The sequence below is a fragment of the Scophthalmus maximus genome, chromosome 18 (genome assembly GCF_022379125.1).
Source record: "Scophthalmus maximus strain ysfricsl-2021 chromosome 18, ASM2237912v1, whole genome shotgun sequence".
Classification (NCBI taxonomy): Eukaryota; Metazoa; Chordata; class Actinopteri; order Pleuronectiformes; family Scophthalmidae; genus Scophthalmus; species Scophthalmus maximus.
Genome location: NC_061532.1, coordinates 14,672,892 through 14,688,332, shown reverse-complemented (window position 1 = coordinate 14,688,332; position 15,441 = coordinate 14,672,892). Strand labels below are relative to the sequence as shown.

Here is a 15,441-nt window from a genome sequence, read left to right as displayed (position 1 = left end):
TACCACCACAGCACAGTGTGGTGGCCCCGCGATGTCCTTTAGAAGCCTCCATTTACACAATGAGAGTTTACGAGCGGCACGTGAAGGCACCGTGCAGCTTCTTCCGAGAGCCTCCCGGAGAGACCTTCGATTGGCTGCCAGTGACATCATCCCTCCTTGTACGTGGGACTGAACCTCCTCCACCCTCCTCCCCCCCCACACCCCTCCATCCCCAGCAGCCACAGAGGCAGAGAGAGCTCCGTCTTAACCCCGCCCACCACAGGGCCGTACCTCACTGAAAAAGAAGCGTCTAACTTAATATTGATGAAGTCGCGCATTGGCTCAGAGTCGCGTCAATCCCGCCGCGCGACTTCTGTAGGCTGGCAGCGGACTTCCTTCAATATTATTTCTAGGGGAGCAGGGGTAAAAGTGATAACACACAAAAAAAAAGAGGAAGAAAATGTTGCCGACCCCCAGTGCTGGGATGGACTGAATGGAGGCAACGTTGCCGGCGAGCGGAGATAACAGACCCACCGTCTGTCCACCGCGACACTCACCGGTAAGCAGACAAATCCGAGGCAAGTTTGGCGATTTGCTGCGTCCAGTTGCACAAGTTGCCTTTGAAATGCACAGTCATATAGAGACTCCACGCGTGTCTATTATTAATGAAGAGGAATGTGGAATTGCTGCAACCATTTTGGGACGGTCAGTGTTTTTTATTATTGCTTTACTATTATTATTACTATTATTATTATTATTATTATTATTTTAACGATATATTCGAGTTGACAGTTTTATTCTCACTGTGTATCTGCATTTACTATACCCACCACTGAGACAAAGTTACAATCCCTCCCTTTTTAAAAAAAACCCAAAACGCAGCCATGCCTTATTTCTTTCTTCTTTTTTTAAAAAAAATATATATTTCTATAATTCATGATGGTGTGAAATTGGATTTCGTCCGTCCGTTTCATCCGTTCGGCTCGTCTCGTCCCTGGACAAGCCTGTATCATATCACATTCTCGGCACGTTCTCATGCCGGTTTCTTCAATGAATTTTTTTGGCCATGAATGATTTGTGCTGAAGCAGAAACCTGCAGCGTGTTTTTTTTTTTTGTTTTTTTTAAACGGACGGCGACGGCCGGGACGGACAGGCGATGCTCGGCGGGTGTCGTTACGTAATGTGACATGCTTAAAAAAAAAAAAAATAATAATAATAATAAAAAATGCTCCGGCTGGTGTGATCAAAGAGGAAAAGCCACCCATCTTTTGGTACCTCGACTTTCCATTTGGGGAGACACCAAACTGCGGCGTAGCGCTGATGCAGTATTTTATCCTCCTGTACAAAGCTTTGGATCAGACAGAGCAGAGACAGGGACAGAGTTGGGCTGAGGAAAACATTCAATATCACACACATGCACAGTAGAGGTGGAGGATCATTCACATTGAGATAGACACTCAATGGTGATTCAGTTCACCGGACCTGTGATGATTTCACAGTTTATTATTAGTTTGTCACAAGTAAAAACCCTCCCCTCCAACTTGGGTGTTGCCCTGCAGGTGTTGACACTACTAATATTCGGCTTCAGCAGCCGTTTTTTTTCTCCCTCGTGTTGATCAAACAGACAAGAGGTCGGCCCCGTGTGCTCGCTTGCTCACTCGTTCACAGCCACGATCAAAGTTTGGTGCCGAATTCACTGAATTAAAGCGTTTTGTTTTTTTTGCCTCACGTGTTCGTCTGGTCCCTTCTCCTCCACATGCAGAGCGGCTTGTTGAGTTCTCCGTAGACGTCCAGCCCTCGGCCTCCCCATGCCTCCATCTCCCCTTGACGACAGAATTGTGGTGGCGCTGCCAAGGCCGATCCGACCTCAGGAACTTCAACTGCGCCTGGACACCAGCTACCTGGACTCCATCGCCAGCAGCAGCAGCAGCAGCAGCAGCAGCAGCAGCAGCAGCAGCAGCAGCAGCAGCAAGACAGTCATCAGCACCACCGTGGTGAAGATCCGGGCGACGGCCAATCTTGTAACGTATATGCCCTCATCCAAGGGCTCCACGCGCTCATTGTCGTGTGGATGCAGCAGTGCCAGCTGCTGCTCTGTGACTACCTATGAGAAGGACAGCCAGAGCCTCAGCCACAGCCAGGTGAGCGCCAGCAGCCCCAACCTCAGCTATGCCGGGGCCCCCATCCCAATGGTCAGCAATCATGAAGCGTTAAGCACCCCCAGTCTCTCCTCGGGCACCCCGAAGGCCGTGTCCACCGTGAGGCTCATCCATCCCAATGAGCTGGCCAAGCGGATGACCTGCTGCCCCATGGGACACCCCATAGGGCCCACGCCGGTCATCATCGACTGCCGGCCCTTCATGGAGTACAACAAGAGCCACGTCCGGGGCGCGGTGCACATCAACTGCTCCGACAAGATAAGCCGGCGGCGGCTGCAGCAGGGCAAGATCACTGTGCTGGACCTCATCTCCTGCCGCGAGGGCAAGGACTCCTTCAAGGGCATCTTCTCCAAAGAGATTGTGGTTTACGACGAGAGCACCATGGACCCCAACCGGCTGACTTCCTCCCAGCCTCTGCACGTGGTCCTGGAGTCTCTGCGGAGGGAGGGCAAGGACCCGATCATCCTCAAAGGTAAAAAGGCGATTGAAGTTGGTTTATCAAGGCGTCGGTGTGCGAGTGGCAGGACGACTGAAACAGGAAAGACGGCTTCCCTTTGCTAAAAGGGATAGAAAGCTACAATCTCATGAACTCATATAAACTGTTCTGAAAATGCCGTTGTTAAACTTTGACCTTTATTGTTTTGGTCAGCTGATATTGCCTGTCAACACACAGGTTGTGGTTGTGTCATCCTGTGTCAGCAGCACGTACAACAGTGTTTTGCACAGTATAATCAAGCCTGTATGCGCAGACGTATGCGCCAGCTTTCCATATGACACATGACTGAGAATTCTACAGTGAGTGAGAAGCAGCTGTTGACAAATAAGGCGGCCCTGATGAGTAGCAGTCCCTGGGTCGCTGCCATGTTTTCTATCTTTGGTGCGCGTGTGTGTGTGTGTGTGTGTGTGTGTGTGTATGTGTGTGTTTGAAGCTGGAGCAGTACAGTATGTAGTGTGGGGCGCTGGGCTGTCTTCCTGAATGCCTCCCAGACAGGAAGATCACAGCACCTTGATCTCTTCCCTCCGTCCCCTGGTCCTCCTCCTGTGCACTTTGATGGACGAGGCTCCTCTCCAGCCTCTCATCCTGCATCAGTGTGCGTCTGAAGCCCGCCTCAGTGGGAGGAACAGGCAGACCGTCCTGTTCTGTCTCTCCCTGGCTTGATTCTCACAAAATGCTGATGGGATCAAATGGCTCAAACACTTTTTTGTGTGAGGGATGGCCAATATCTCTCCCGTGTCCCTGTTCTTGTGTTTGATCCCTGCTCGGATTTCCTCATACGTAATCAAACCCTTTGTTTTTTTGTTGTTGATTTTACAGCGAATATTTCCCCAGAACCTTGAAAAAAAAGCAGCCCGATAGTCATGTTTGAGTCCATTATGATTATCTCTAAATGTGATGGTGATAAATTATTCACTTCCCTAAAATAACTGTGGGCTTTCCAACTTGGGGAAGTGGGCAGGGATTATCGTTATCACAAGCAGGAGTGACAGTCAAATATTTGTTATGTGTACGTACAGTATGAAAGCTGCTCAATGTTTTACTCATACTCTATTATTCGCTGTTACCAACAGCTCTTAGTGAGGATTTATCGTAAATACGGTCGTTGTGTGATACTCTGCTCCACTGGAAACAAAATCTTCCGCCCCAGACCTGCTGCAGCAACGAGCAGCGATAAGTAACATGTACAGTAATCCGTCAGAATTGCCATAAACAACACGTCAGTTGGTGTTGAAAACAAAACGAGTCTGTGGTGTGCGAGGCCTAGCAAAGAGCAGGAGCGGTAATTTCTGAGCAGGAACTGAGCCACCAGCTTATGAAAGTAATAGAGTCACTTTTCATATTCTCTCTGCGAGTTACGTCGGAGATAATGACAGACGGTCACACTCGACAGATTTCATCTGACAGCGACACGCTGCTCCCGGAGATGCTGTTATTCTCAGTTTTCTGTTGCGAAGTGTTATTTATCTGGCTGAGTTTGACCTGGAAAGAAGGAAGCTGGTTTCAGTTTGAGCCAAAACCAGGCGGTTTTCACAGTTGGCAGCTGTGTTTCAAGCTTTGTCGCTACACTGTGTGTGTGTGTGCTTGATAAATGTTTTGCAACGATAAAACAACTGTCAGTTTATTGGTATCAGCATACAGCGTATACTGGCTGATAAGGTAATATGAAAGTTCTGTAGTAAAAACAATGTCTCCATTACATGATGTTAGTTAATCCTCCAGAGAGCAGTTTTTCAACAGTCCTGCTTAGAATAAGTCTAAATACTTGTGTAAAATTCATCCAATATACATATTTATTTATATCTTTTCAACAATAAGCCGATCGATGGTTCAAATGAATGTTTGTGTGAATGGGAACTTGTAGTGTAAGTTGCTTTGAGTAGTTGTTAAGAATAGAAAATTGCAATATAAATGACATACTTTAACCATTCTACACGGCAGAGTGACCAAAAATCTATCTATTACATATTTATCAGACGGAATAACATTAGGAACTCTTCAGAGTTGTGGTTCACTCTTCAAACTTTGTTTTGGTCTCCACCAACTCGGTTTACCAGCTAGTCGCTAACTTGGTTTTGCTGTTTTGTTGGTAAACTGTTTATCAAATCTTTTTTGCTGCTAACACATTACAGTACCTGCCAGTAGCTTTAAGCAAAACGTGAAGAGACGGAGGAACCAAACACACTTAAGTTTTGGACTGTAAAGACCAAAACAATCAGCTAAAAGAGGCTAAAAAGCCTCGTTGAGTTGAGACAAAAGTGCTGAGTCAGGAGATAATTCTGTATAATAATTCAAAAAAAGCTGATTTATTGATGTATTAATTTTACAATATCTCCTATTAATGCCTTTAAATATCGATCGTCAAACTTTTGGACCTCACTGTGGGTTTTGCCTCAAAAATCCATTGTACATGTGACATATCATCCATGTTAAACTACACCACAAGTAGCTGGCTTAAAGCTGCAATGCTGATGCATTTGCAGCAAAGGTGGGCACGATTCAAGATATTGTACTATATGGAAAAATCACAAGATTTTAATTAAGACAAGGAATTTGATTTGGATTCATAAAGGGGCCTTCATCAATACAGCTCTGTCCCATGAGCTCAGAGTAATTGGAAATTCCCTCCCATCAGTTTGGTGCGAAAGCTCCTGTGAACACTTCCCTGTCTTTTATCTACTTGGGTGTAATTATCACCACAACTTCTCACCACATGTGGGCCGGGCCTGTATCACATTGACTACAGGTTCATTTCTTTCCTGGTGGTGAACAATCAGGCTATTTTACTGACGAACACAGTTGACAGGAGATCCCCACGTCACTAAAAAAGGAATTTAAAGCTACGATCTCACTTGCCGTGATATCAACTCTTGCCATGAAAAAGACATGAACTGATACTGTGTGTGTGTGTGTGTGTGTGTGTGTGTCTGTGTGTGTGTGAGTGAGAGAGAGAGAAATTTTCCACTCCTCGCCACAACTCTTGTGCTGAGGGGGAAACTTTGAAAACAGGTGCACACCAGTTATGTGGAAAAGTGCAGATCTCCAGTGAGAATAAACATTGAGTTCCTATATATTTACCTGCTGAATAACAAGGGGGATTTTTTCTCATGTCGTTTAGCAAGTGGAAACCGTCTTTGGAGCAATTTTGTAGCCATTGTATCTGCTTCCCAAAACAGAGTTGAGAGGGACAGACAGTGGTTGTTAATGGAGACAGTGATGATCCTTCCGTATTGATTTAATATCCAAATGGAGACGTTAAAATCACATTCAAATGATGAAGTGTAGTCATGAGACTTGGAGATTTTCAATAGGGTTTTAGTGCTTCAAAGCTCTCAGTTGTCAGTGCTATTAACAGGTGTTGTATGCAAAGCTCAATTTTCCTATTCGGTCGTAATGTGTGCCATGTGGTGGACAGAAGAATGAGAGGCGTATTTTTAGCAGGGAAAACACCAGTGGGAATTGAACCCTTAACCTTGGCAGCGGTAGCTCCGATTTGTATTTAGAGAGGGGTCGTGGCATAAAAATAAATAAATAAATAAAGCAATTACGAAAATGCTGCAGTTTATTGATATTTAACTTAAACCAAACTGTATTTGCTTTGAGCTCACACAGTCTGTGCCTTTGTGCTCACAGGAGGCCTTAGCTGTTTCAGGCAGACCCACGAGAACCTGTGCGAGCATTCGCTGCACCTGCACGAGGGCGTGGACCCGGGCGCCGCCGCTGGCCTGACGGGGCCTTTACCTCACTCCCTGCCCTCCACCCCGGACATAGAGAACGCAGAGCTGACGCCCATCCTGCCCTTCCTCTACCTGGGCAACGAGCACGACGCTCAGGACAGCCGCCTGCTGCAGCGCTTTAACATTGGCTACATCCTGAACGTGACCACCCACCTGCCGCTCTACCACTACGACACGGGCCTCTTCATCTACAAGCGCCTGCCCGCCACCGACAGCAACAAGCAGAACCTGCGGCAGTACTTCGAGGAGGCGTTCGAATTCATCGGTACGAAAACTGTCACTCAGTGTTGTATCAGAAGTTTGACGGGGGACGCGTGAGCTAAGACAGCTGTATGTGTTGTGACCTTTAAAGACAAGGCAATGTGAGACTCCTCGTCCCTTTGAGTCGTGAGTGGTTAAACCAATGACTTATATCTACCTTCTCAAACTGTTTAATGTGAATCATTTGCCGGAGGAGGTTGAACAATCTATTGGTACATAGGAAAACAAGCAATAAAAGGGGAGACCAGTGAGAAAAAAAGCTAATAATTATGTGCACTCTATCAAGTAGAATATAATCGTTTTCTTTTGTGTACCGTCTTATTCATCGTGACCCTTCAGATTGATCTTTTCAAAGTCCAGTTTGGGGAACCATTAGGCTGAAAGGAGTGAGCGTAGGACGGATGAACCATGAATTATAATATTATGACACATCATCATTATGAAGAGAATTGTGAGGTCCTCTCTCTTTACATCCCCTGAATACAGCAAATTATTCTTTTTGAAGTTCATCTCAAAAACTGAAGCTGTGGAGAGAATGACGCTCCTGTGAAATTCTGGATGTTTTTTAGAGACAAAGGATGATACATGTACAGAACAGTGTGTCTAAAGAACATATCTCGCACAAAATTATAACCTTCATTTGGTCTTAGATTTAAGTATAGACTTAAAACAAGATGCCTCAATGTGTAGGTCAGTTCCAAACACCAATCCAGTACCAACGCCATCTTATTCCTTAAATTTGAAATGTATAAACCCGACTGCCAAGAACTCATGTACTCAATTCATGTAACAGAGCGGAAACGGGGAATCTTTTTTTTTTTGTCCATGTCATTGATGGAGAAACTGTATTTAAAGTCACATCAGGCTCATTGCTCCTTTGGTAACTGATTAATGAGCCACCTAATAAGGTTTGTATCGAGGAAGATACTGATCTGGTGGACCCGATCTGTGCTTTGCATCCCTAATGGTGGCTTAGTGGTTTGCACTGCGGCTGCACGGCAGCAAGGTTTTGTGTCTTGTTCTTCACCGCGGCCCCTTCCAGAGATTGAAAGTTGTTTTGTAATTTGCACAGGTTTATTTTGTCTGCAATCAAAAAATAACAATTTATTTGAAACTGATGGTTTCAAATGGAGTGTTAGTACATTTGTCTGCGAATTGGATTTGCAATAGGGCGTGTTAATTTGACCAGGGCATGTCGACAGTTTGGTTTGATACTGAACAAATTCAAGAGGAAAATAGATAGAAAATTGATATATTGTTGGTAGCTGGGTACCATATGAAATGTTTTGATGTCTTTTAAACCTTACCCTTAGAAATATGAACACATTTCCTTCAGAATATTGATTTCAAGCAGCTAATTTGATCAAGAAATAAAGAAATAAGAAATAAAAGAATGAGATGGTCAATAATTTATCAGATCATCCATCTGAGGAGGCATATAGCTCACAGTACTCTGCAGGCTACAGCTACATTTGGTTTGGCAGTGATAAAAGAAATACTGAAATATATTGGTCACGAAGGAAGTTCTAATATCTTAACCTGTGTGATGAACTCCCCGAGGGAAACAAAGCATTTTTTGATATTTGTATTGATTATCTTATGGTTCCCCTCCGCAGAGGAAGCACACCAAGCGGGAATGGGCCTCCTGATCCACTGCCAGGCAGGCGTGTCCCGTTCAGCCACCATTGTGATCGCCTACCTGATGAAGCACACCTGGATGACCATGACGGATGCCTACAAGTTCGTCAAAACCAGGAGGCCCATCATCTCCCCGAACCTCAACTTCATGGGCCAGCTGTTGGAGTTCGAGGAGGACCTGAACAACGGAATAACACCGCGAATCCTCACGCCAAAGCTGACCGGCGTGGAGACCGTCGTCTAAGGCGAACGCCTCGTCGCTCAAACTTGTTCTCGCTCTCGCCGTTTTCTTTTTCTCGTTTTTTTCTTTTTTTTGTAAAGAGACCAGCTGGTTCGGAGCGCGAGTGAAAGAGAGAGATAGATAGAGAGAGACGATGTGTTCTTCTTGAATCTCCTCATGCTCATCTTGGACTCTCTAGAGGTGCCAAAGCTCCGGGTCAGCGGTGATGAAAAATGCCCAAAAAAAAAATCCCTGCTGTTTGGACCTGGACGATGTCCCAGAGGAGACGATGAGTTAGAGAGATGGAGAGAGAGAGAGAGAGAGGGGAAGCGGTCAGCAGGGAAGATTTCCACTTCGCAGAGGAGGGAATCTGAGGGAAAGGAAAATCAGTTTGAAAAAGAAGTACTGTGTGTCTGCGGGCAATTACTGACAAAAGAAACTTCGAGAGTTCACACTGTGGCACGCGGCTCACGTTTGCCAACTCGGGCGGGGTTGGCCACGGCAGTGCCTGTCAAAAAGAGAGAAAAAAAAAAAAGTAGATGAAGACATGTTTGGTGTGTTATTGTTGTTGTTCTATTTTTATACAGGGGTTTATGGGGGTGACCATGACGAGCCCACAGCGGCTTACTGTGCAATAATTTCAGAGTGGAATGCAACTGAGACCTTGATCTTATGTGTATATATGGGTAACGATTACAAAAACATTTCCAGCTCTTTGCTGAAATACCATTTTGGTGTTATTGTAATTACTGTTGTTCAGTTCTGTACGTTTATGTCCACGGTGCAGACGGTTATGCTGTAATATTTGGGCGCATTTGTGTACACGAGAGAGAAAAACAAACGGGGGTTTTAATTTTTTTGAGTGAGCTCAAAACCACAAATTCACGTTCATATGCGTTTTGCTTCGGTATTTGGTTTTGCCATCCCTGCATCCACAGAAGCAGACATTTTAGCGAGATATATATTATATCAGACAGCCATAGGAGCTTTTTTTTTATATGCAGAGGAGAGAACACTTTAAAAATAATCAGTGAATATTGTAAAACAGGGCTACTGGTGACGTTTAATGTGACGGAGCGGGGGGAACTTCACCGCCTGCTTCTGTCTCCTCTGCTCTTTTTCGTTTTGCTCCAATTCATCCATGAGCCGGCTCTCTTGTAGTGCACTTCACCGTTTCCCCCGTACCTCTGCAGCTACGTATTATGCTTTTATCAATGCCCTTGCAATTTTTTTTCATCTATGATTTGGTGAAGTCTAAAGTAGCAGAGCGGAGGTACGCACTTCAAACGGACACACACCTCCTCCCGCGGGTCACGGTTTTGGTTGGAGCAGCGCGGCCCTCGTTTGAATCCTTTGCAACGCCCTGTCACTCACACTAAGCTACAGTTATGTGAGCTCTTCAGCCATACGCAGGCAAGAGCCGCTGTCACGTGCTGTTCCAGTGCCTCTATCAATGCCTTAATTCGTGTTTCACCAGTGGGCCTGCGCATGGTACACCATCACGTGCAGACGACTGCAGATCGCACTGAGGTCGAATTTGTTTTGCTTCCCAGACTAAAGCTGTGTGTGTAACACACAGAAAATTGTTTCTGCAATCCCTGAATAATATTGCGGAATTTTACAGAGCTGCGTTCAGGGATGCTGAAAAAAAAATAAATCCTTGAGGTGGAAATGCCCGTTATGTAACTCTGATCTCGTGGCGGCACTTGAGGGAGAAACCGAGCGCCACCGTGAATTGTAAATCAACTTGGCACTGAATAGTAGTGTAGCAAAGAGAACATGCACGCACACAAAGTTTATCCTGTAGCATCTGAATTCACTCACCTTCGACCCATAACACGACGAGTATACAGACAGACAGGAAGAGCAGAGGCTTAAGAAAGAACAGAATCAAAATTTTGCATATATTAGCCAGTTTTTACACATTTTGCTCTCTCGGCTGTGGGCGGTTATAGTGGAATTTATAAAAAGGGACATTTTTTAACTACCCAGGTGGGATGCATGTGTTTTAAGGTGTAGTTCACTCGTCCTGTGTGCAGCTGAGCACACTCAGTGTTGTCGTCTCAAAGCCTCAAGTGTAAAAAAAATAAAATAATAACAAGTTCCTTTTTTTCGTACTAAAGAAGAAAAGCCTTGTTTTAGCCTGAGAATGGTGCATCTCTGATCTAACTGACGTGGATTTAATAAACCCAGGGGCTGATTCAATTTTTCCAAGATGTAAAAGAGCGTTCGGTCCCTCCATTAAAGTTGAAACACAAACAAAACAAAAAGAAAACTACAAGAAGTTACAAGGTCCTCATTTAGTATTTCATTATTCTCAACAGGTTGACTTGAAGCAGCGATGTTGGTTCCTGTTCTGCTTTGCGTTCGCGTGCTCGTCAGGGTTTCTACGTTCTGCTCTCTATCGCTTGCAAAATAAAGTCATAAAATGAAGCACAGTGCTAACAACATAACTGTCAGAGTACTAAAACCGACGTTTCTTTTTTTTTCTTCTTTCACAAACGACCAGGAGCCCCTATGAGCGGGACGAAGGAGAACGGAAGGGGCTTTCGTAGCATCGCGAACACAAACACACACTCAGTGAGGCGTTACAACACCGACATTCACAACAATAAGCTTGGAAAAATCCCTCATGTGAAGATTCATGCTATGCAAAAATGAAACTGTAAGAGGTTGGGGGTTTTTTTCTCGGTCAAATCCTTTTTTTGGCGAGGTCTCCGCGAACTCTGCGACGTTACAGCATGAATGACACGTGTCGCGGCCTCAGATTGAAGCGCGGGTTTTAAGCGTTTGACTCGAGACATTTAAACAAAGTGTTCGTGTGCCGACGCGTCCTCACTTGTATTTTTTTTCTCTCGTTGCGGTTGTCATTGGTGTCTACTGGTGCTCCACGATATATTTGAATATGATAAAAAAAAAAAGAGGGTATATAATGACCACTTGCCACACGTTTGTAGGTTGTGAATTTATTTTCAGTGATAACCATTTGCAAAAAAAAATTAAAAAATAAAATAAAAAAAGGCACAAAAAGAGAGTGCTTATCATCTGAGCCAGTGTTACACGAGAATAATGTACCTTTTCTGTCCCATCTGCCGGTTCCCCACGACCGCGGCGGCACATGGCTTTGTTTTGTATGTAATGATCTCTTTGACTGAACAATGTAACTGTCGTACTGTACATTACTCTCTCTGGTTGGAAGAAGAAGCATGCTGTGTGCTCCCGGTCTGCGCGGGACACTCGCAGTCATTTATGGTGCTGTCCGTCTCTCCCCACACTGCTCCTTCTGTAGAGGTCACAGGCGGACTGACAGCTCCGAGAGGCGTCCGGGCCTGTTCCCCTTTTATCCGGTAACACGGCCCCGCGTTGGGACAATATGGAGCTGTCACGTTCGATGTGCACTCTTTTACGACTAGACTTGTTTCAGAGTCTCTGCTTTGGGCTCAGAGGCTCCGGCGGAAAAAACGGGCTTCGCTCTACAAGTCTCTGTATCTCTCTTGTGTCTGTAGTCAGCGGTCAAGTATATACAGTATATAAATATATATATATATATATCTATTTTCTTTGTATGCATATATTCATTACTATTTTTGCACTGACCTACGGACAGATGGATTTATTTTTCTCCACAAAGGGTGCTAATATAACGGAGGCCTTCTCCCACACCTTTTTGCATGACTTGCTCAAAAATTCCTCAACTGGTCTGTCATCTCTCCTACTCTTCTCCTACTACTCCTTGAACTGTTGCGATTGAAGCACTGTAATTTTGTAATCCCTACTTGTGAGCTTTGAAATAAACAGGGGAGGCTTCAAGTTTGTTTTGGCGTCCTGGGAGTTTATTTTCTCGCTTCCTGCTGCAGAGGAGGAATCGTTTCTTTAGTTGCTAGAGCGGTTTTTCAGACATTTAGTCCGGAAACTGTCCGGATAATTGGGTCTGGACATTAAAGCTGCTATATGATTAATACATTTAGAACTACAGTGGATCAAATGACTATGTTTATTGTGAAAGGTGTCGCTCTGACGAACCCGCGGAACATTATCACTCAACTCAGCAGTTCCCGTGCAGCAGCTCTATGAAACGTCACAGCGTCTTATAGCTCATTGTTTTGGGATTTTCCGCTCTCATTTCAACGAAAACGGTCTAAAATCCCATTGTACACGCTTTGGACCAAACAGCAGATAGTCAAACTGAGTTCTACAAGTGGACTCAAACACGACACTAACGCTAGTGTTGCTCTGTAACTGAAAGATATGAGCATAAAAGTTGATGATATGTCAATGTTGTGTTTACGCTTCCCCCAGGAAAAAGAAAAAGAAAAAAGATCAGGGACCAGGCCTGCCGCTAATGAATATGTCCATGATTCATTTATTCAATTTTAATTCTTTTCCACCCAATAATTGTTTAATCTATGAATGTGAAATTATTGAGAGAGGTTCGGCACAATTGCTCAAAGTTCAAGGCAACATCTTCAAATTGTGCGACCAAAAAATGCCAAAACACAAATATTCAACTTTTGGAGAGGCTAAATTGCGCAACAGCCAATAGCTGCAAATCTGTCGATGGGTAATTGCAGCGCTTTCAGCAACACAAGAGGCGAGGTCGCATAAAAAAGACAAAACAGTGGTGCGAAAACATTGTGATATTAAAAGAGAAACAACAGATTGTGGGATTAAGAGAATTTCCCTGTGACCAAAGCCCCCCCCCGCGGTGCAGTCAAAGCCAGGACAACCACCAGAAACTGATTATTGGGATCAATAACAACAGAACAAGCCTCGCAGTGTGTATTTTGAGGGGCGGCCTCCATTCAGCCTCTTGACATTTGAGCATCCAGCGGAGTACACGGCCAGAGTTGTGAATTATCTGCGCTCCCCTCCATTGAACCATGTGTCACATAGCTGCAGGAGTTATGGGCCTATATTTACTCCAACTTTCGCAGACGTCTACCGCCTCATGGCTAGCGGGGGGGAAGGGGTGTGCTGGGGTAGGGGGGGGGTTGGCCTCGGGGTCAAGATCTCTCCATAGGAACAGGCCCAAAAATAGTTTTTTAGCGTTGTTTCTAATTACGAGTGATGAGTGCCCCGCCTCATTAATCCTTTTCCTATCAGCACTGGGCAGGCGGGGAGCACCAGAATAGCTCTGATCTTTGTGCTGCTGCACGCCGCTCCTCGACAAACCCTGCATGGACGTATTAGGCAAAGCAAGCAGCGAGAGGAGGACCTACCTTTTCTACGCGCACACGCGCGCACACGCACACAATCAAAGTGTGCACATACTTTGGCGAGGAGGCGGTGAAATAAAGCAGAGGATCCCGAGCCTGCGGGACTGCAGCACTGGTTACCATCAAAGCTGCTCCCTTTGTCACAGGAAGATGCACTCGGCACGACATCCGACCGAGGCTCTCGCTAAATGTCACCGCGGCAGCACTTTGCACTTACAACTCATGCATAAAATAATGCCCCTCGTGTTAGGCAAACATCATTACGGAATGTGCCAAAGAAGGAATATGGATTTAGGCTAATGAGAGGAAAAATGTGGAACACAAATACACAGAATGAAAGAATGCAGAGTAGCTTCTCTTGAGGATGTGTGACTGAGTTATGAAGATAGGTAGGATTTTTTTCCTCGCATATTTTTGCTTTGACGTGACTGTGACAGTTGTCTTTGTGTTGGTTGACAATTTTAACCATGTGATAGAATGATATTTTCATACTGTTTTGTCTGGGTCAGTGGCTCATAACCTTAGGGTTGGGAATCACCAAAAGGGTCCTATGAAAATTATTTAAGGGATAAGAAAGGAAAATAAAAATAAAGAATTCAACACTAAACTATTCATCCTGCGACGCAGATGAGTCGGGTGTGGGTTGGGCTCCTTATCTCCAAACCTCCGTCCACATATTTTTTTGCGTACAGAGGACATGATCCCTACTGTACAGCAGACTATGATGCAACAGACGACGTTAAAATATAAATAGTCACAATATTAGATTTCAAACCCGGTATCCTCATCCTCTCGAATATTTTCTTCCAGATTTTTACTCAAATCCAGTGCAGAGTTACAAAACGCTGGGAATTCAGGGACGAACTGCTGCAACTTTTGCGCAGCTATAGTTAAACTGATGCTACGCTGAACCCTTCCCTCCATTGTAAATAATGGCCTGTGTGATGCTCAGCATCACTATAGCCGTTTGCTTCCAACCAAGCTAAAGGCCCTGTGCACCAAGCCAGGGCCACACAAGAAGAGTTTGCAGTGAGAGAAGACTGGCATGCATGGAGCCTCTGACTACAACCCACATCCATCATCCATCACCTTTGGGATGAAGTGGTACACCGACTGTGAGCCAAACTTTATTGTCCGGCTGCGGAAGAGAGGAGGGTGTTGCAGCAGTCCACGTGTGGAGAGGATCGACAAATTGCATACAGCAGTCATGTTTGGGTGTCCACGTAGTGTGTGGCCACATAGTGTGACGTAACTATTAGTCAGGATGTTATATCTACACTTCCACCAACTGTAAAGTATACCAGATGCAAATTAGTTCTGGCCTGCTCCTAGTTGGTGTGCATGAATTATCCTCTTGCATCACATAGAGGGAGACAGCAGGAGGGCAGGGTGGTGGAACAAGCACAGCGGTGATGGACGGAGTGAGATACATTCGAAAAAGAGAGTGGAGAGAGAAGGAGAGAGAGAGGTAGGTCATGGCCCGTTTCACACGGTGCACCGAGGAGATTACAGGAGGTCTTCGGGCACGACACGGACACGGACACGGGCACCACGGTGACGTCTCTGCAACTGAGCAGATGCAAACATTCCACCTGCACAGTGGAGCCGAGGACGAGGAAGGACGAGGAGAGGGAGAGAACACAAACGAAGAAACGTTTTCACTCTGCAAGATCAACATGATATCAGACGCCGGGGCCCCGGCGCAGAGGCGAGATAAAGAAAACGCTGTCATCCG

The 15,441-nt window shown here is 45.2% G+C and overlaps 1 protein-coding gene across 2 annotated transcripts; it reads left to right on the top strand.

Moving 5' to 3' along the window:
* Positions 1-272: 272 nt before the first annotated feature.
* Positions 273-12,305, top strand: dusp10 (dual specificity phosphatase 10). Of its 2 annotated transcripts, none has more exons than XM_035617868.2 (4): positions 273-538; positions 1,742-2,610; positions 6,268-6,636; positions 8,249-12,305. In XM_035617868.2, exons 2-4 carry the CDS (start codon positions 1,788-1,790, stop codon positions 8,512-8,514), a joined length of 1,458 nt encoding a protein of 485 aa, XP_035473761.2. In that variant the 5' UTR covers positions 273-538; positions 1,742-1,787; the 3' UTR covers positions 8,515-12,305. The 2 variants fall into 2 exon arrangements, with proteins under 2 accessions (XP_035473761.2, XP_035473762.2); XM_035617869.2 differs by lacking the exon at positions 273-538 and adding an exon at positions 551-684.
* Positions 12,306-15,441: the final 3,136 nt, after the last annotated feature.

Excerpts from the sequence above, each read along its gene's own strand:
- dusp10 (XM_035617868.2), top strand. The coding sequence starts at position 1,788 with ATGCCTCCATCTCCCCTTGACGACAGAATTGTGGTGGCGCTGCCAAGG. Across the intron at positions 2,611-6,267 it reads GGACCCGATCATCCTCAAAG|GAGGCCTTAGCTGTTTCAGG; the intron begins GTAAAAAGGCGA and ends TTGTGCTCACAG. Across the intron at positions 6,637-8,248 it reads GGAGGCGTTCGAATTCATCG|AGGAAGCACACCAAGCGGGA; the intron begins GTACGAAAACTG and ends TCCCCTCCGCAG.